Below are 20,810 nucleotides of genomic sequence, written 5' to 3' on the forward strand. Positions count from 1 at the left end.
AAAATGGCTCTGATGGTTTATCTATCTCAATTGAGCTTGACTCTAGCGACTAATGGAATGTGTGGTAGAAGTTACCTCTGGTTCTAAACGTGCATATCCCGTAAACAAAAGGGTGGAATCCAGGGTATATGCCCAACCTACTTTAATGCACATCACGGTCTAGCATTCGAATCTAAGTAATATCCAGTAGGATATAGTACAGACTGATCAAGATCGACCTTTATGATATTTTCGTAGGTTTTACCATTTTTCAGATATTGAAGTTCAAATTCGGACAATGCACTGAATGTATCGCCCCCTTATAAAACAATGTCATGGAGGGTGCGCCTTAACTAACTTTTGACGAAATCCGCTTACACAGGGAAAGTTTTTGTGAATTCTAAAACAGAAGTGTTCATAGAAGAGAAAAATCCAAAAACAAGAAAAAAATCGCTGTAGGGATTTTGAAATAAATCGCGGTCAAAATTAACATTTTTAGGCGTTTTTTAGGTTTTCACGATTTTGCTTGGAAACCGCAAGTCCAATCGAAATGGAGCTAAAGAAAATGTTGTAGCTGTGAAAATTCTCTAGAGGATTGACGTTTATCATTTGTTTTCAGCCTGTACCATTTTTGAGATAAAGAAGCTCAGTTTACATTTTTATGTTTTTTTGTTAGGGTTTCGCGATTTTGCTTGAATACGGTAAGTCTTATCGATATGGGACCTGGGAAAATCTTAAAGCTGTGAAAATTCTCTACAAGACTGGCTTAAGTAACTTATGATAAGTTGTAACATTTGTTTAGATATATAAGTTTAAGTTGGGAATTTGCAGTCATGACATTGTTTTATAAGGGGGCGATACAGAATTGAATTGAATTTGAATTGTCCCAATTTGAACTTCTATATCTCAAAAATGGTAAAACCGACGAGAATACCATGAAGGTCAATCTTGTAGAGAATTTTCATAGCTACAACATTTGTTTTAGTCCCATTTTGATAGGAATTGCGGTTTCTAAGAAATATCCCGAAAACCTAAGCAACTCCTATAAATGTCAACTTAAATCGCGATTTATTTAAAAAGCGCTCCGGCGACCTTTTTTGTTTTTTGATTGTTCTCATCTATTATCATTGTAGTTTCAGAATCCGCAAAAACTTCCGAGGTGTAAGCACCTTCCATTTAAAATTGTTTCAAGAGCACCGTGTGGGTTGTTTGCAGTTTTTGTGCTGATTTCTGAGGAAGTATGGACTTGCTCCTGAAAAAAATTATATCGTCGTAAAGGGGGGTAGTGAATACAAGTGGCTGCAACAAAAATCAAAGCGATTCGAGAGCAGGCCTATGGACCAATAGGGTCCATATTGGAACCTCATCTATGTCTGGTAGAAATGTCACGATGTGCAAGGTATGGACTAATTCGGTTACTCTCTTCAAGAGTTATCGTGCGGACAATTTTTCCGAACATTTTTGAACTTTTGTGGGGGAGGTACCTGAAGGTACCTTAAATCAAACTTAAATCAAATCTGGACAAAATATTTCGATACCCAAAATTTGAACCGAATCGATTGATCCGGACATTGCTAGATCTACTCAAAATTGTCTGAAACGGATATCGTACAAACATACTTGGGGTCTAAAACCATTATTTCGATGAGGCACATTTTTGGTCGTATCAAAGTGTAAATACCCTCTTTAGCCTAAAGGCTGAGGGTATAAAAAATGGAAAATAAAAAACATGCAAATTTTTTGCTTCGAGAGAGTAAAATTGGTGGAGAGAGGTTACTGAGAACTTGCTGAGTGCTTGCAAGTACTTTTTACTTGCGAAGTTATCGTACACACCTAATAAATATTGTTAATTTTGAAAAAATATGGAGAAAAATGCATGTTGCCAACAATTATCGAATATGAACCCTCATGTAGACAAAAATACTTAACGTATCATTTCCTAAATTCAAAACACTTTTAATTGAAATTTTTTCTATCGAATCCCATCAATATATTTGTACTACGAGGTAGTTGGGTTTGACCATTTTTGGGCGCTGTTGTGGCACTGTGCCGCGTGACAGTAACTGACCCAAAGAGGTGTGCGTGTTATTTTAACTGACAGTTTGTAGAGCGATAATATCAGTGGTGCTGACAAAAAACCTTCTTGACCTCTTACAGAGCAATAGACCGATCTGAGGTAAGCTATGCGGGGCAAGCGTGGTATGCAAATGTTAGTGCTATGCAGTGGAATAATATTCAAACCTGTCAGAATGCTGCCCTGAGGAATTCCTCCTCGTCATGTCACCATGCTTGGGTGTACTGGGCACCGAGAGATATTTATGATCTTGAGAGAGAGTGGTCCAAAGGTATAAACGTGAACCTGTAGTAGGCTGGCCTTGGTAGCATTCACAATGATGCAGTCTCCAAGGTAGCAGCCAAGGCAGTTAAGATCCGTACGAATTGATGTCACGATACCCAACACATTCGCGGCATATGCATTGCGACCACACCACACGCTGCATTTGTTAAGCTGGCCAGCTAACCCCACTCACCTGCCTTCTGATTCTTTATGGACGCAACCCTTCCAGGTTGCATAATTTTTGAGTCTGGATACAGAGGAACCAGAACCTGATAACTGAAAAAATGAACGACCGAACATACATGTTTTCGTTGAAACAACAACACTATTTTTTCGGGCACAAGTCAGATACCTCTAACAATATTTTCGCATTAGAACGGTTTTAAGTGGTGAAAATTTTAGAGTTTTTTAATTCTGAAGCACAACTTCTTTGTATTTTCCTAACAAGAAAAACGTTTTCCGACGGTGAGCTTGAAATCACAACCCCCGATTTTGTAGTCATTCAGTACACTTTGTGTCCCGTTATTCATTACTTAGGAATGCCTAAAGTAAGTAGTTTTGTTTGTAAATTCTAAATAAACTATTATTTTTCAGCCTACTGCTGAAAGTAGAGTTTTCATATTATTTGTAATTGGTTATTCGGTTCATGTGGCTCCCAAATTGTTGCTGGGTAGTTCTAGCGAAATGCAGTGGGACTAAGAACCGAAAATTTTATTTTAGTGTTAAAACATTCATTCATGCATTTTTGCAGTTGTCGAAACCATGAAATGGTCAAAATTAAATCCATGAACCTTGCTTGGCATGACATTTCATGATATTAAAATCATAACTCGGTCGCTTTATCCTCACAATATGACAAAAACAACATCAAAATTGTATAATTTGTTTGTTTATCATACAAATTAAGCTGTCAAATGAATTCATCAAATGATGAAATGCATGGGTTTCCAAAAAACAAACATAATTATGAAGCATTTAAGAAGACCAAGAAAAAAAATTCGTGCACACGCTCTTTGCGCACAATCAAAAAAAAAAATAAATAATACAAAATCGGACATTATTTAAAGGTTTTGGAAGAAAACACCTCCGATATGTCAATTCATGATTTTTCTTCTTTCTTTCATCCACCTTTTCGAGATGCATATCTTCTTTGATGATGATTTTTGGTATAAAACTATTGAAAACTACAGGTTAGAGTATCAGTTTCAAGACAACTGCAGACAATCAGTCACCAAAGCGAGACAAAGCACCAATCACAAAGCAGTTTTCAATAAAATGCGTCTATTTTTGGTAAATAACAAACGGATAAGTGATAAACAGATAAAAAGATCCCCACACAATTAAATAAACAACATAATTTTTTCTCTTCACTCATTTCAGACTTTGTGCTCTCTTCTGGCCTTAGCCCTGGCTGCCCTGGCTAAGCCTCAATATAATTACGGCTCAGGTGTTTCTGGTAGCTTTGGAGGAGGCTCAGTTTTTGGCGGTGGTTCATCCTTTGGTGGAAGTTCTTCCTTTGGTGGCTTAGGTTCCTCATTTGGTGGAGGTTCAGGTTCTTCATTTGGCTCAGGCTCAATTGGAGGAGGTTCTTCATTTGGAGGCTCGACATTAGGTGCTTCATCATTTGGAGGTTCCTCATTTGGGGGTTCTTCTTTTGGTGGCTCTTCATTTGCTGGTGGCGCTTCCAACTATCATTCCGGCTCTGCAGGCCATCAAAGTGGTGGCCAATTCGAAGCTCCCCTGGTCCACAAACAATTCATTACCGTTGCTGCTCCCGAAGATAATGATAGCTTATCCAAAACTAAACATTTGGTAATTGGCCGCCCACAAAAGAATTATCGTGTTGTCTTCATTAAGGCTCCATCTTCGAATAATGCCAATGTTAAGCTATCCGCTGAATATGCTCCTCAAGAAGAAAAGACAGTCATTTATGTGCTGGCCAAAAAGGATAGCGCCTTGGAAGTTAATGATATTGCAACACCAGCACCCACTGTGCCCAGCAAACCTGAAGTCTTCTTTATTAAATACAAAACGGAAGCTGAGGCTCAACATGCTCAACGGCAAATTCAAGGTAAGGACATTTTCATTAGGAATCTCAGATAATTTTTTCTAGATTTCCTCCATAAATGTTTGGTGTCCGCAGGAGTTATTGGACCATTAATTCCGAAAGTATGAACCTGCCCCGAACAAATTTAAATCACCGCAATACGGGCCGAATGTGTCCCACATCGCAAAATATTTCGATATGTCCACAAACTACACGTTTGCAAAATTTTGTAAGGGAGGTACCGGAAGAATTGCACGTTCAGAACAGTTCAGTTCCGACCTTAAAACAAAAAAATTATCTTAACTTAGTTTTGGTTGATGGTCGAAGTAGATACACAGATTTAAAAAAATATTTTTGAAAATATTTTTCATGTTGGTGGTAATTCGCAGGAGTTTGTTCGATTCGACTCTATATCCTTTTTTCATTTCGAGCGAATCGAATCAGCCTATTTAATTTCTTTTCTTAAACCTATACTTCCCTACCTAATCATTATTTTGTTTTTCCTTTCCAGCTGAATACGATCAAATCCAAGGTACCTCCGAACACACTGATGCCGGTGTTGCTCCTCAGCAATCTGTTGTGGGTATTTTGGATGGTGGTAATGTTGCTGGCGCCGCAATTGGCAGTGGTGCTTCTGGTAACTTTGGTGGTAGCAGTGGTTTATCATCATCCGGTTTTGGTGGTGTCCAAAGCTCTGCCTACTTGCCTCCTGCAAGCCATTAACAGTATTCGTGTTGTTTTGAATATAAACTTTATATTGTTAAAGTCGTATTATTCAAATTTTTATTGAATAAAATATTTGGCCTGTTCCCGTACTTTATAAAGTGGTAAAAGTCGTAAAAGTTGTAAAAGTCGTAAACGATTTTCATATAAATTTTGTGTACGGGAACGCAAAATGTGTAAAAGTGGTAAAAATTGTAAAAACTTTTTAGTTCTGGAACAGAGCTTTTATTTTACAAAAATTATATACAGATATTTTTTATATATTGGGGGTCAAAAATGCTTATAAAAATGCAATTAAAAATTTAAAAAAAAAACTGAATTAATAAATTAATGTTTAAAAATTTAATAAATCCCACGGCGGCCGGATTGATTTGAAGGAATCTTCGACCAGGTGCCTTTACCTCAACAATTTTGTGTTTGTATATTTTCACCATGGCAAGCGACGATAAGTATTTCCCGGAATGCCTGCTCCGAGCTATTTTGGTCCATGCCGGGATAGTGAAGAATCCCGGGCCATGGACCTGTTACATTTGCCACATCCGCATCCACCATATGTCAACTTCGATGAAATGTATAGAATAGAAGCACTTCCGAAAGTGCTCTGCTCTTAGTCGCCTCTGGGACTACTGCGATAGGAGTTATGATGCTGCTTGCTGCGTCAGAGCATCTCCCAGTGTGTCTCCAACTTCGTCATCGAAAACATCGACTCGCAAACAACAACAAACACAGCACATCTTAATGTTCAGCGCCCCGAAAATGCATTATTCCTACAATTCAATTGCAATGGTCTCCTCATCAGTGCTTGTCATGAACTTGGGCCATCCGTCCTAGGCAAAAACCAGAGGAATACAGCATTGACAGATCAAATTGATAGTTTCACATTTTGCACACTTCTACGAGGATAAGAGAAGATCACCACAGCGCTAGACATCAACATTGTGTCATAGCAACCTGTTATTCCCCTTCGCTCAGACAATCTTCCGACCATCCGACTTCATAACCTCTGACTGCCGTACTTTTCTGAACCACGGAAAAGGTTATTGGAAAGGGTTCAGAGAATTTACTAAACATCGCTTCAGAGAGCTGCCCATTCCGTCAGATGCTCGTGTAGCTGAGAAGCAAAAACTAATTTCCCAGCAGAGCAGAGCGTATGAACCCTGAATAACCAAGAGTTAGAGAACTCATTCTTGAAGTCAACAGGTTCATAGCTAAAAAAAAGAAGGTAGAACACCTGAAGCAATGCAAAATTGGTACAACGGTAAAATCTCGGTGTATAAGAGCCCTCCTAGCCGAAGAGGTATCACACATAATTTACGATGAGCGATGTTGCAGGCGTCATCCGAAACGCGAAATCATCTAAAGATGACCTAGTGCTGTTCTTCCATGTAAAGAATATGGAAATATCCGCCGCTTAATACACTGCCCCTGATACCGACCACTAGCTACCCCAAGATAATGGATGTAACGTTCGCGCAAACCACAGATATTTGCTACAAGATCTGAAGTAGGAACAAGGTTCTCAAGTCGCAGGCCGGCAACACTGTGATGCTGACAAAGAAACCTTGTTGAGCCCTTATAAAGCAATAAGCCGGTCTGTGGTAAGCTATGCGGCGCCAGTGTGGTATGTAAATGTAAAGTCCTGGGTACATAAGCAGCCTCGTCGCCTGGCTTTCTTGCCTTGCTTCATTTCTGTCATAATAAAAATAAAAGAATAAAGAAGAAAGTGCAATCCCACGGCAGCGGGTTCTTTCGTACCGGATTGACCCAGAACAACACAAAATCATCGATCCGGCCAGCGGCTGCCACCTCAGTGTACATATGTTTGTATTTGTTTCGTTTTTCTGTGTTGGGAGCAGCATATCCCGGAATGCCTGCACCGAATTCTTTTGGTCCGTACCGGGACGGAGGAAAACCCTGTGCTCAGTTTGTCACATCCGCATCTTCACCCACATCCAACCTTCGGTGAGATGCAATAGATGTCAGGAGTGGGTGCAGTGGGGACTACGACAGGGAGTATGTTGCTGCATGCTGCTTGAACGCAGTCCCCTGTGAGTCGTCGTCGGATTACAAAACTCCCTCGTCGTCTGACTACGAAACTCCCCCGCAGTCCCCTCGACAACAACCGCACGCGCAGCCTTTAACACCAACCGTTGTTGTCCCAATCCCAGAGAATGCATCCTTTTTGCAATTTAATTGCAATGGACTCCGAGGTAAGATGGAAGAAATAGTAGATTTCATGAGTCGGAAGAACATCAAGGTCGCTGCGGTGCAAGAAACCAAGCTCAACAACAACTGTAGCTTACAACATTGTGATGGTTACATGTGCTAAGGAAAGATCGCACCAGTGGAGGTGGGGATTGGCTTTTCTATTGCACCAATCTGTCCAATAAAGACCTATCTCGCTTGAGCCTGTCTCTAATGACCCTTACATGGAATGTATGGGGGTAGCAGTCAGGTGTGGAGCTACCGAGATAGAGTTGCTGAACGTATACATCCCGCCGAGAAAGAGCTGTATCTCAGATTACGTGCCTAACATTAGCCCGCTTTTGGAAGGTCATTATCGTCTGGTCCTGGGGGACTTTAATGCTCATCATGAGATGTGGCATTCGGCCCTCGGAAACGACCAGAGAGGTACAGCGCTGGCTGAGCAGATTGATAGCTCTACGTTTTGCACGGTCAATGAGGACGCCTCTACCAGAATTAAAGGAGAGTGTCGTTGTTCGCGTGACATAACCGTCGTGCCACCTGGTCTGACAAATGATAACACCTGGAAACCCGTCATTTCTCTTGGATCAGACCATCTCTCCATAATTGTCTCCATTAGCAGACCGCCTGGTTTCATCACCTCTGAACGCCGCACTTTCGTCAATCATGGGAAAGCAGATTGGCCAAATTTCAGAGAGTTCACCAATCACCGCTTCAGATATCTGCCCAATCCTTCTGATGTTCGGGTAGCGGAAAGGACGTTCCGAGACATCATCACTGCTGCAGCCAATCACTTACATCTGCTGGTCGAATACCCGAAGTGAGAACAAACTTCTCAGCAGAGGCGACGGGATTAGCAAATGAGCGTGATGAGCTTTGTCGAGCCAACCCCAGTGACCTCAGAGTCAGGGTGCTGACACTGGACGTTAACAGGTTGGTCGGGGAGCATAAGCGGAACAAATGGTAAAAACATCTGAAGAGCTGCAACATAAGTAAATTGTGGGCAACGTTTAAGTCACTTTCGAAACCTGGAAGAAAGGAAGATGGGACCTCAGTCACGTTTGGCGACGTTACGTTAACTGACCCGAAGAGGTGCACCAATTATTTCAATCGACAGTTTGTCGATCAAGAGAACTACGTCGCATCAGATCTCTTACTGCCGAGGAGGAACCACCACAGTTTTTAATGGATGATGTTGCCAATGCCGTTAGGAACGCAAAATCATCCAAAACATTGGGCCCTGATGGAATCTCCATGGTAATGCTGAAACAGCTTGATGAGCCGGCAGTAGAGTATCTCACTAAAGTACACAACTTGTCGCTAGCTAATTCCCAAAGTCTGGAAAATGGGCAGGGTGGAAGCCAAGCAAGGATGCCAGCAAAAGTGAATCGTACAGCCCGATTTCGCTTTTGTCGTCCGTAGCAAAGACCCTTGAGGCCTTAGTCCTTCTAAGCGTAGCAAAGACCTTTGAGGCCTTAGTCCTTCTCAGCGTCTGAAATAGCTATCCAGTTGCCGATCATCAGCATGGATATCGTAAGCAGCGCAGCACGAAAACAGCGCTGCACGCCATCTCCACACATATTTGTCGGGGACTCAACCATAGACCACCATGTGATAGAACAGTGATGGTGGCGCTTGACTTATCAAAAGCCTTTGATACTGTCAAGCACTCCACGCTGTTTGAGGACATTGAGCAGACAACCCTCCGGCTAAGCTTAAAACGTTGGATAATCAATTATATGTGTGGACCCCAGTTGTACGTGGAATTCAGGAACAAGAAGTCTAAACCGCGTAGTGTGGAACAGGAAGTTCCCCAAGGTGGGCTGATATCTCCGGAACTGTTTAACATCTACCTTTCCTGTATTCCGCCCCTACAGACGCCATCGAGATCGCAACGTATGAGGGTTATTGAACGATCCTGGCGTGTGGTGTCTTCACTGATGACATCTGCGAAAGACTGAACTCCTATTTAACCGATCTTATCACCGTTTTCCACGCGAGGAAAATCCAGAATTCCGAAACCAAATCTACGGCCACTCTGTTCATCACATGGACGGCGCAGATGAGAGAAGAGTTTAATGTCAAATTCTAGGGGTCACTTTCAACGCTACGTTCACATCGTTCACGCATGCCGCAGCTATCTGCGACAAACTAAAAAGTAGGAACAAGGTCTTCAAGTCTCTTGGGGTGATATTTCCGGAACTGTTTAACATCTACCTCTCCTGTATTCCGCCCCTACAGATGTCATCGAGATCGTAATGTATGAGGACCATTCAACGATCCTGGCGTCTGGTGCCTTCCCTGATGACATCTGCGAAAGACTAAACTCCTATTTACACGATCTTAACAACTTTTTCCACGCGAGGAAAATCCAGAATTCCGCTACTAAATCGACGGCCACTCTGTTCATCACATGGACTGCGCAGGTGAGAGGAGAGTTTAATGGCATGGTCAACGGTACAGAATTCCGCCCACAAACTGCCCCAAAATTCTAGCGGTCACATCCGACTCTACGTTCACGTCATCCACGCATGCCGCAGCTATCTGCGACAAACTAAAAAGTAGCTACAAGGTCCTCAAGTTTCTAGGGGTGATATCTCCGGAACTGTTTAACATTTACCTCGACTATATTCCGCCCCTACAGATGTCATCGAGATCGTAATGTATGAGGACCATTCAACGATCCTGGCGTCTGGTGCCTTCCCTGATGACATCTGCGAAAGGTTGAACTCCAATTTAACCGCTCTTACCAGCTTTTTCCAGACGAGGAAAACCCAGAAATCCGCCACTATATCTACGGTCACTCTGTTCATAACACTGATGGCGCAGGTGAGAGGAGAGTTTAATGTCATTGCCAACGGTTCAGAATTCCGACCACAAACTGCCCTAAAATTCTAGCTGTCACATTCGACTCTACGTCCACGTCGTCCACGCATGCCGCAGCTATCTGCGACAAACTAAACAGTAGGAACATGGTCCTCAAGTCTCTATCTCCGGAACTGTTGAACATCTACGTCTCCTGTATTCCGCCCCTACAGATGTCATCGAGATCGTAATGTATGAGGACCATTCAACGATCCTGGCGTCTGGTGCCTTCCCTGATGACATCTGCGAAAGACTAAACTCCTATTTACACGATCTTAACAACTTTTTCCACGCGAGGAAAATCCAGAATTCCGCTACTAAATCGACGGCCACTCTGTTCATCACATGGACTGCGCAGGTAAGAGGAGAGTTTAATGGCATGGTCAACGGTACAGAATTCCGCCCACAAACTGCCCCAAAATTCTAGCGGTCACATCCATCCACGCATGCCGCAGCTATCTGCGACAAACTAAAAAGTAGCTACAAGGTCCTCAAGTTTCTAGGGGTGATATCTCCGGAACTGTTTAACATCTACCTCGACTATATTCCGCCCCTACAGATGTCATCGAGATCGTAATGTATGAGGACCATTCAACGATCCTGGCGTCTGGTGCCTTCCCTGATGACATCTGCGAAAGGTTGAACTCCAATTTAACCGCTCTTACCAGCTTTTTCCAGACGAGGAAAACCCAGAAATCCGCCACTATATCTACGGTCACTCTGTTTATAACACTGATGGCGCAGGTGAGAGGAGAGTTTAATGTCATTGCCAACGGTTCAGAATTCCGACCACAAACTGCCCTAAAATTCTAGCTGTCACATTCGACTCTACGTCCACGTCGTCCACGCATGCCGCAGCTATCTGCGACAAACTAAACAGTAGGAACATGGTCCTCAAGTCTCTATCTCCGGAACTGTTGAACATCTACCTCTCCTGTATTCCGCCCCTACAGACGCCATCGAGATCGTAACATATGAGGATTTTTGAACGATCCTGGCGTCTGGTGCCTTCCATGATGACATCTCCGAAAGACTGATCTCCTATTTAACCGGTCTTATCACCGTTTTCCACGCGAGGAAAATCCAGAATTCCGATACTGAATCTACGGCAACTCTGTTCTACACATGGATGGCGCAGGTGAGATGAGAGTTTAACGTCGTGGTCAACGGTATAGAATTCCGACAACAAACTGTCCCAAAATTCTAGGCGCCACATTCAACGCTACGTTCACGTCGTTCACGCATGCCACAGCTATCTGCGACAAACTAATAAGTAGGAACAAGGTCCTCATGTCTCTAGCCGGCAGCTCTTGGGATGCAGATCAAGAAATCTTGTTGACCACATATAACGCGATAGGTTGGTCTGTGGTAAGCCATTCGGAGACAGTTTGGTCCCCGAATTTATGTGATACGCAATAGATAAAGATTCAAGCTTGTCAGAATGACGCCCTGAGAACAGCAACAGGGTGCCTACTCATGTCTTCAGTGGACCATCTACATGAGGAGGCAAAGATTCTGCCAGTGCAGCAGCACAATGAGATGCTTTCGGTAAAGTACTTGCTCGGGTGTTACCGTTAGAGCCATCCTAATCACCATCTGGTAGGTAGGCCCGACACACCCAGGCACATCAAGGATGATATCTACGATTAAGAGAAAGAGATCCAACGATACAGAAGAGAACCCCCATATCAACAGGCATATCAATCATGATTAAATAGCATTCACACGGAAGCAGTTGCTAAGGTCATAAGCAAATACAGTGTGAATAAAGCCATCGGAGTACATCCCCCATCTATCGCAGCTGAGAAGCGTCATCTGCCACGACAAACCAGAGTAGTTTTGGTCTAACTACGCTCGGGATATTGCAGTCGATCGCTCCGTGCCCAGCAGGCCCACCTTTTCAACCTACTCACCTAGCTCCAGTGGATCTGTGGATAGAAGCAGCCACTTTCCTAGAACTGGAGTTAGACCCAGAGCCAGTCTGAGCAGAAGAACGAACACTCAAACGTACAAGAATAAATACTGTTACAACAACAACGATTTAGTTGCTTTAATGAACATGTTTCATAAATATGTATGTTAGCTTAAAATTAATGAACATTTTCATTGATATTATGTACAATTTCATGGTAGTTATGAACCTTGAAGAAACTCACTTACCTATTGATTGCATTGCTTTTTTCAATAGCATTTCCGATTGTGATTTATCCAGCGAATCGATTTCACGACAGGAACGGTATAAATTCGAAATCATTGACTCAACGGAATAGGTGCCAGTCGATGCTGGCAGCATTGAAATAAAACGATTCAATTCATTTAGTTCTGGAAGACAAAATAACAAAAAGAGTCACATAAATAACCATTATTCAATTTTTTCAGAATTATTTCTCTCTCTTTCCTCTCCTCCCTCCAACTTACCTTGATATTCATTAAAAGTCTTATAATTCCATTCTCCTTTCTTAATGACATAGTAATCATTTTCACCATATTCACGATCAAAATTACCGCAAGCCCAATCATACGTATCATGGCAGGGACATTTGGATGTATTCGACCACAGCAGTATCTGTCGACTAGCCTCGACACATTCTTTTTCTAAGCATAATTCAGCCTTTAAATAGAATGGCACTTCTGGCCAAAAGGCAATCATCATTATGATGATGATTAGCAGGGTGGCACATAGGCAGGCAGTGGTGATGTACAGAATGCGACGTTTGCGCGACAGACTCTTGAGGGCATCAAAAGAACGGCGACCTGGAAGTAGGAAAGCTAAAGAAAACACCACCCAACCAAGACAGAAACAAGAAAACCAAATGGGCATGAATTAATGATGTGAATGTGTGCAAGTATTTACAAAATGAAATTTGAGAATTGAAATGGTCATGAGCCTGCAACTTACCTCTAAAACCATTTAAAGATCCCAGCCCTCCTGATATTGGCGTCTCTGCCTGCGCTTCATTTTCTTGTTGTGAATTTTGTGCCTCCAAATCTTTGGCTGCAACATTTTGATCGATATTCAGCTTCAGCTGATTTGTGGTAAGCGGTGCAGTTTCACTGCCTTCGATATGCTGCTTGGCATCATCCATTTTTAAATTACGATCATCAACTTCATCTATGGAGGCAATACTAGGGCGATATTTTTGTTGATTTATGGACATTTTTTTTAGATTTTCGATTATTCTTTCAGATTGCGGGGGCAGTTAGTACTATAAATTCTGGAACATTATAATTTGTGGATACTGAAAATAGATAAAATGAGAGAAAGGTTCAGTTAGGTTGGAATATTACATGGATATCCAATATACCACAAAATGAAAATAAAACAAGTAAAAAAGTATCAGTCGGCTTTGCCGACAGAGATATTCCCTCAGCCTATGTGGATTGAAACTTTCATCTACGGACAGATCAAATGTGTTTAGGATTTTTTTCCAGAATTTTTGGCCCTTTTTGGACATTTGAACTTGTCGACAAAAATGTGGATTAGGATTAAATTTCAAAAATGTTCCGGAGGAGGTAGTTAAAGGAATGGATCGACATTATGGAATTGGATCTTTTTTTGGGAGTCATATCTTTTCGATAGATATCGGTAGATAAATATGACTAGTGTTATTTCATTTCAAGGAGAGGACAATTATGGGCCATTTTAGAAGTTAAACTAAACTTGGACAAATATTAGAAGATCCAAAGTTTGGACAAAATTGGTTGGCCCGTTCAAGATACATCGTGCATACCATTTAGGTGACGTTTTTTGTAAATATTGGAGGGAAGAACCGCAAGTTGTGGACCGGTATTGACCATCTTCGAACTGAAACTAAGTTTGGCCAAAATATGACGAAGGCAAAATTTTGAATCAAATCGTTTTATCAGTTCGAGAGTTATTGTGCTCTCCAGCCACTACATAGGGGCTGTTTTCTCAATATGTATGGACTTGCCCCTGAAAAACACGTTTACCGTTCGACAGTTACTACAGAGTTACTACCACTACAAACAGTGTTATAGGGGTTTTTTGCATCCTTCAGGCTATATTCTCAGGAAAAATCACTTTGACGGCAGCTTAGCCCTCAGCATATGACTATGCAAAGAAACAATAACAGATCCATATATCAAAAAGAAATATCATTTACTTAGCTCATCTATATTTATCGCATTGTTAGGATAGGTATCACAAACAATGGACCTACTTATTCCCCTGACAGACCCATTACCTCAGCGTAGACGAACAAAAAAACCTGAACAAATCTAAGTCATGTATGAAGAAGTGGCGTAAAATATTAGTATATCTCGGTGCTTATATCTCCAAAAGTATTGGCTTTTAAGTGAACATTATGAGACGGAATAATATCATGCTCGCAGCGGAACAGGAAACTAAACTCAAGAACAACTGCAGCTTACAACGTTGTGATGGTTACAACGTACTGAAGAAAGATAAGAAGTGGAAATGGATGACTGGATTTTCCTTTGCACCAGTCTGTTCAATACAGATACAGGGCGTAGCATTCAGTTGTAGAACACCCAAGGTATAGTGGGTTAACGTATACCACCCGCCGATTAATAGCTGTACTTAAGGATATAGGTCAACATTAGGGATCCTTAATGCTCATCATTGAGTTGGGGTATTCGGTGCTAGGCAATGACCTAAGGACTATAGCGCTAGCGGACCAGATTGATCTATCTACGTTTTTCACGGTCAATGATGACGCCTCCACAAGAATAGCTAGCCAGACATAACCATCGTATCACCTGGTCTAACATATGACATCACATGGCATCCCGTTGTTTCTCGTGGGTCGGACTATCTCCCTATAATGGTATATATCAGCCGACCGACCTCTGAACACCGCACTTTTATCAATCATCACAAAGGCAATTGGCCTAGTTTCAAAGAGTTCACTTCAGAGTACTGCCCAACCTTTTTGATGTTCACGTAGCAGAAAGGATGTTCCGGAAATCATCCTAACTATGTATCTGGTGGTCGAATACCCGAAGTGAGACCAAATTTGACAGCAGAGGTGGCTCCACATAGAAACGGGTATGATGAACTTCGTCGAGCCACTAGAACAACCTACTGAAAAAAAAAATCAAAACGATGCGAGAGAAGCTCTTAAACTTCACTTTTTTTTGGAAATATGTGTGAGAGGTACCCGAAGGAGGGGACCGATATAGTGATACATGATTGGATTAAATAATAAGATGTACAAAGTCTGCACCAATCAGAAACTCCCTGCGAGAATTATTTTGCGGATTTGCCATTTTGGTTGGTGCCGTCAGGGTATCTTGGAGCTTTTTGTACCTTCATAAAGGGAGCCGCAAAGACAACATACTGACATACTGAAATTTCAAAACGATCCGAGAGGAGCTTTTAAGCTTAACTTTATCCGAATTTTGTGTGAAAAGTAACCGAAGAAGTGCACCGATATAGTCCATATTCGAACCCGATGTATATCTGGAAGATGTACTTAAAGAGTACAAGGCCGACATTACTGCCATACAGGGAATGCGATGGACTGGGAAAGATGTCACAACAACACCTAAAGGTGACGTAATGTATTATAGCTGCCATGACGCAAAGCATGAGTTTGGTTGGGGTTTTGTAGTTGATCAGAGGTTAAAACATCTGGTCTCCAGCTTCACCCCAGTGAATGAAAGACTTGCTACAAATCGATTAAAAGCAAAATTCTTCAACATCAGCTTTATCTGCGCTCATGCTCCAACCGAAGACAAGGACGAACAGACCAAAGATATATTCTACGAGCGCTTAGAATAAACTTATGACCGTTGTCCTGCCCATGACATTAAAATTATACTAGGCGATTTTAATGCCAAAATTGGAAAGGAGAATATCTTTGGACCAACAGTCGGGAAATTCAGTCTACATAGTGAAACATCAGACAATGGAATGAGACTGATAGACTTCGCAGCGGCAAAAAACATGGTAGTTAGCAGTACCAGATTTAAGCATCTCGATATTCATAAGGGCACTTGGCTGTCTCCAGACCAAAGAACAATAAATCAAATTTATCACGTTGTGATAGATGGAAGACATTCATCAAGCGTGTTGGATGTACGATCGTTCCGAGGAGCACACATAGATTCGGAACATTACCTCGTTGCAGCAAAGGTACGTACCCGTCTAAACGTTGCAAATAAAGCACGGACAGACACAACACGAAAGTTGGACATCGCTAAGCTGCAAACACAACAGATAGCCACAGCATATTCCACTCAACTGACCCAACTGCCTAATCAAAGAGGGAGTGTGAACAAATAGAGATATACAGGAGACAGAACGAAGTCCGAAAATTCTACCAAAGTGTGAAGCATCAAACTGATGGCTTTGGTACAGGCACATCCTCCTGTAGAGGCCAACAAGGTAATTTGGTAACTGATACAGATAGTGTGCTCAGGATATGGAAAGAATATTTTTCCAAACCGTTGGTATCCGATAGCAGTGAAGACGGCGAAGATACCACAGATCCAATCCCAGAAGATGGTATTGAATGTATACCGCGCAGCCAAGATGAGGTAAGGACATCAATAAACCGGCTGAAGAATAATAAGACGGCAGGAGCAGATGGCCGTCCAGCCGAGCTGTTTAAAACCGGAGGCGACACGCTGATAAGGTGTATGCTTCAGCTAGTTAGCACCATCTGGCAGGAAGAACGCGTACCCGACGATTGGAACGTGAGCATCCTATGTCCAGTCCACAGGAAGGGTGATAAGACTGTGTGCTCCAATTACAGGGGCATAAGTCTGCTCCCAATTGCATATAAGATAGTATCTGGCATATTGTGTGAGAGACTAAAGCCTATGGTCAATGAAATTACTGGACCCTATCAGTGCGGCTTTAGACCTGGCAAATCCACCATTGACCAGATATTTACCTTGAGACAAATCCTGGAAAAGACCCAAGAAATGCAGATCGAAACCTTCCATCTTTTCGTCGATTATAAAGCAGCATTCGACAGACCTATACGTTCAAAGGTGTTCCAAGCCATGTCCGATTTTGGTATTCCTGCAAAGCTCATTCTGCTGGAAAATGTCATACGAGACGCGAAGAAATGGAACGATATACACGAACAGCCGTATGTTACTGGCTTATGCCGACGACATTGACATCATGGGTCGATCGGTAAAGGAAGAAACTGACACCTTTGCAAAAGTCGAAAGAGAATCTGCTAAAGTTGGTCTGGCAGTAAACGGCGAACAAACCAAGTTGATGGTATCGACGCGTTTGAGGTAGTAAAGGACTTCGTCTACCTCGGCACCGCCATAAACACAACAAATAACATCAGTTGTGAAATACGAAGAAGAATAGTGTTGGCTAACAGATGCTACTTTGCGCTGAGTAAGCAGTAACACTTTACAAAACACTGATACTACCCGTGCTAATGTATGGTTCCGAAGCATGGGTACTTGCTCAAGCAGATAAGGCAGTGCTTGGTGTGTTCGAGAGAAAAATTCTTCGAAAGATCTACGGGCCAATATGTGTTGACGGCGAATATCGGCGTCGTATGAACAACGAGCTTTATCAACTATACAATGACATCAATGTAGTTGAACGAATCGAGATACAACGATTGCGATGGCTAGGCCATGTCATAAGAATGAAATAAGAAGATCTTCTAATATATGACAAGCAGGTCTTCTTATAGAAGACAGTAGGTTTTCCTATAGAAGATCAGGAGGTCTTGTTATGGAAGGCAAGAAGGTCTCCTGAAAGATGGCAAACATTTCTTCTTACACGTCAGCACAACACTACCCGACCAAATCTATTGAACCAATTCCGGGAAGTTTGTGGTTACAACCCATCGACAGGCTTGGTGATGCCGGTGATAAGGGTGATTGGCTGGATGATTTTTCGGTTGATAACGATAATGGAGTTCGGGAACTTGAGTTATGGTGATCGGCAAAGAATTGTATAGAGTTAAAGGCATCACATATATTTATCTGCTTATATACTACTATTTTTGGATTTCACGTTGAAGCCTTAAAAAATAATCCGAGGCTTGTGGCATCGTAAAGAAGTATTTATCTGTGTGCAATGTATTAACAGGACTATGACTGCTCTTTCCAAAAATTGCCAACGCAAATAACTGCTCACCCTGGATTACCTTGGTGGATATCAAGTCCCCAGCAATAGCTAGCTGACTTCAACAGCGAAAAATTTAAATATTAAAGACTGAACGGATATGAAGTAAATGCAAATTATTCGGCATTCATTATAATAAACAAATTACTTCAATACATGACTGGAGTAGTTGGAGGTACTGTTGGGTGCATATCGATTCACTGCTATATGGAATGGGAAGACCGTTCAACATAATTCTCGAACAATTATTAACCATTTAATTTAGCCATCGTAAGATTTTTTTCCAGATTTCAGGCCTTTATGTCAAGAAGTGTAGACTTTCGCACGAAAAAAATAATTATCGTTGTAATCAGTACCACAAACTCTCCACTGGGGGAAATTTTAAAGCGATCCTCTAACTGCACATAAGTGATATTTTGTAACTTTTGTGAAGAAGGTACCCAAAGGAGTTGTACAATATAGACCTCTTGCAACTCGATGTACGTTTGGCAGTACGATGTACAAATTTGGATCAAATCGGCCATCAGTGACTTCTTGAGCATTCGTCACCTTTTCCCATGACTCTTCAAAAATATAACCTCAATTTCATATAAAAGCATCTGCACTCGCTACCTAATTTCGCACTGCACGTGCTGCAACCCGCAGACAATCAGTCTAACAACTATAACGATCATCACAGCAAACGAATCCACAAATTTCTCCAATTTGTTTATGTTTCTGTTTGGTTTCTCTTCATCATTCATTAAGTGATGAATTTTTGATTGAATCCATTAAAGTTTTATGTTAATAACCGGACAAGATGGTTCATAACTATAAATCTTCAGTTCGTTGCAGGGGTAGCAACTACTGTCAAATCAATTAAAAACCAATTAACTCTTTCCCTACCACAGCGTCCGTCCATTGGTTCGCTTATGGCATCTTTACCACTTACTGGTGATGCTGGTGTCGTCTGTACGCCACTCTTTGCTGATCTTTACACAAAACCAAAAAAATGGGGTTATCAAAATGTTAGACAAAGAAGAAAATACAAACATAACCTTGACCTTGACTATTAAGATTAAATAAAAACGATGAAAACACGCACCCCAGAAAGTAGAACAAAAAGAAAAGCTAGAAATGTTTTAATTGCTACTTCGAAGTTCTGTTTATGAAACTGGATACTAATTGGTCAATTATAATAACAGCATTATTAAAAATTAGGCTTTATTTAATAATTTCTAATTCAGTTATTAGCTGATGATAGAGGCAGACATTTTATTATGTCTTCCAGTTCGGAAGATTGTCTGTGGTTTAGAACGTCAAACGTCGGCAACATTGTCTGTCGTCGGCAACATTGCGAGGACCTTTCAATACATGAAGGAAAAAACCTTCAAAGTTACCTCACCTCATATATAGAAGTTATTAACATCGACTATTCTCAAGCCACTCACATCTGACATGCGACCACCAGCGGAACAATCGTAGCATAGACATCATATCATAGACATCTGCTAGACATCATATTTCAACAGAACTCCCCAAAGGTCAATTAATATCCCAATTAATTAAATTAATTACAAGTTTTTACTAATAATAAACTTCGTCCTGTACATAAGTTATATCTGGAAAATACGAAACAAAACCAAAGGGCAACCTAGTTAAAATTTGTCTAAATACCGATAAATGGAGAAATTTAACTTCCTCTTTTATGAAAAAAATTACAGGTTTTTCAAAAGTTGTTTAATTTGACAACTTTTTTGACTATTGTTTTTTGTAGAACACAAGAAACGACAACTCAGAAATTTATTGATTCCCACCCCATTAATCTTTAGCATCACGAATAGTAGTGTCACATTCGCATAATCCACCTTAATAAAAATAGCTAAATACCTAAATGTTTTCCTTGTCTTAATTTGTCTTTAGTTATCATCTTCCATTTCATACATTTACATTCATATGCATTATGTATTCATTCATCCATGCCTTTATTGTTCATTAAATTTGCCTTAGACAAATATTTATCTTTTTTCCGCAGCACGTCTATAAAAGGAGCGGAGTGTAGAATTCGACATGTTTGTCTTTTTTTCATATTTAAATTGGTTGCAATTGATGACAATTTAGCTGCGCATAGCCTGAGTTCACATGCGAATAATAATGACACTGAACTGTAACAGAACAAAAAGCCCAAGATGATCAACAAAAGCTAGCCACAACATGAGCTGGGGCATCAGCAGTAAACGCATTGTCGCGTATTTAGTTTGTGAGATCATTCACAACAACAACAAGTGGTCAATGTGAATGTGGATAAATGTTGGATGTATATTTTTAAACAAAGACAATCAGATAGAATAGATCGGAATACCTCTGAATGGTTTCCATGCGTAAAAGACCCAAAAGGATCTTCTTTGCCTAAAATACATCTAAAGGATCTTCTGCGTTCAGAAGACCTCTAAAGGGTCTTCTTCGATCATAAGACCTCTAAAGGGACTATAGAAGCACCCTTTCATTGAGAAAGGGACTATAGAAGCACCCTTTCATTGAGAAAGGGACTATAGAAGCACCCTTTCATTGAGAAAGGGACTATA

General features: G+C 41.2%; 1 protein-coding gene across 4 annotated transcripts in view; it reads right to left on the reverse strand.

The window, feature by feature from the left end:
- goe (endothelin converting enzyme 1) overlaps positions 1-20,810 on the reverse strand; it is a 309,104-nt gene that overhangs the window by 253,872 nt on the left and 34,422 nt on the right. For 2 of the 4 annotated variants that reach the window (XM_073977156.1, XM_073977157.1), the window contains 3 exons: positions 13,057-13,396; positions 12,576-12,911; positions 12,318-12,479 (listed from right to left, as the gene is read on the reverse strand). In XM_073977156.1, coding sequence (XP_073833257.1) covers positions 12,318-12,479; positions 12,576-12,911; positions 13,057-13,315 — 757 coding nt within the window. In that variant the 5' untranslated portion in view covers positions 13,316-13,396. Of the gene's footprint in view, positions 1-12,317; positions 12,480-12,575; positions 12,927-13,056; positions 13,397-20,810 lie in introns of all 4 variants that reach the window. The other 2 variants (XM_073977155.1, XM_073977154.1) reach the window with 1 other exon arrangement.

Source organism: Musca autumnalis, unplaced genomic scaffold (genome assembly GCF_047663935.1).
Source record: "Musca autumnalis isolate F117 unplaced genomic scaffold, ASM4766393v1 scaffold_3, whole genome shotgun sequence".
NCBI classification, from domain to species: domain Eukaryota; kingdom Metazoa; phylum Arthropoda; class Insecta; order Diptera; family Muscidae; genus Musca; species Musca autumnalis.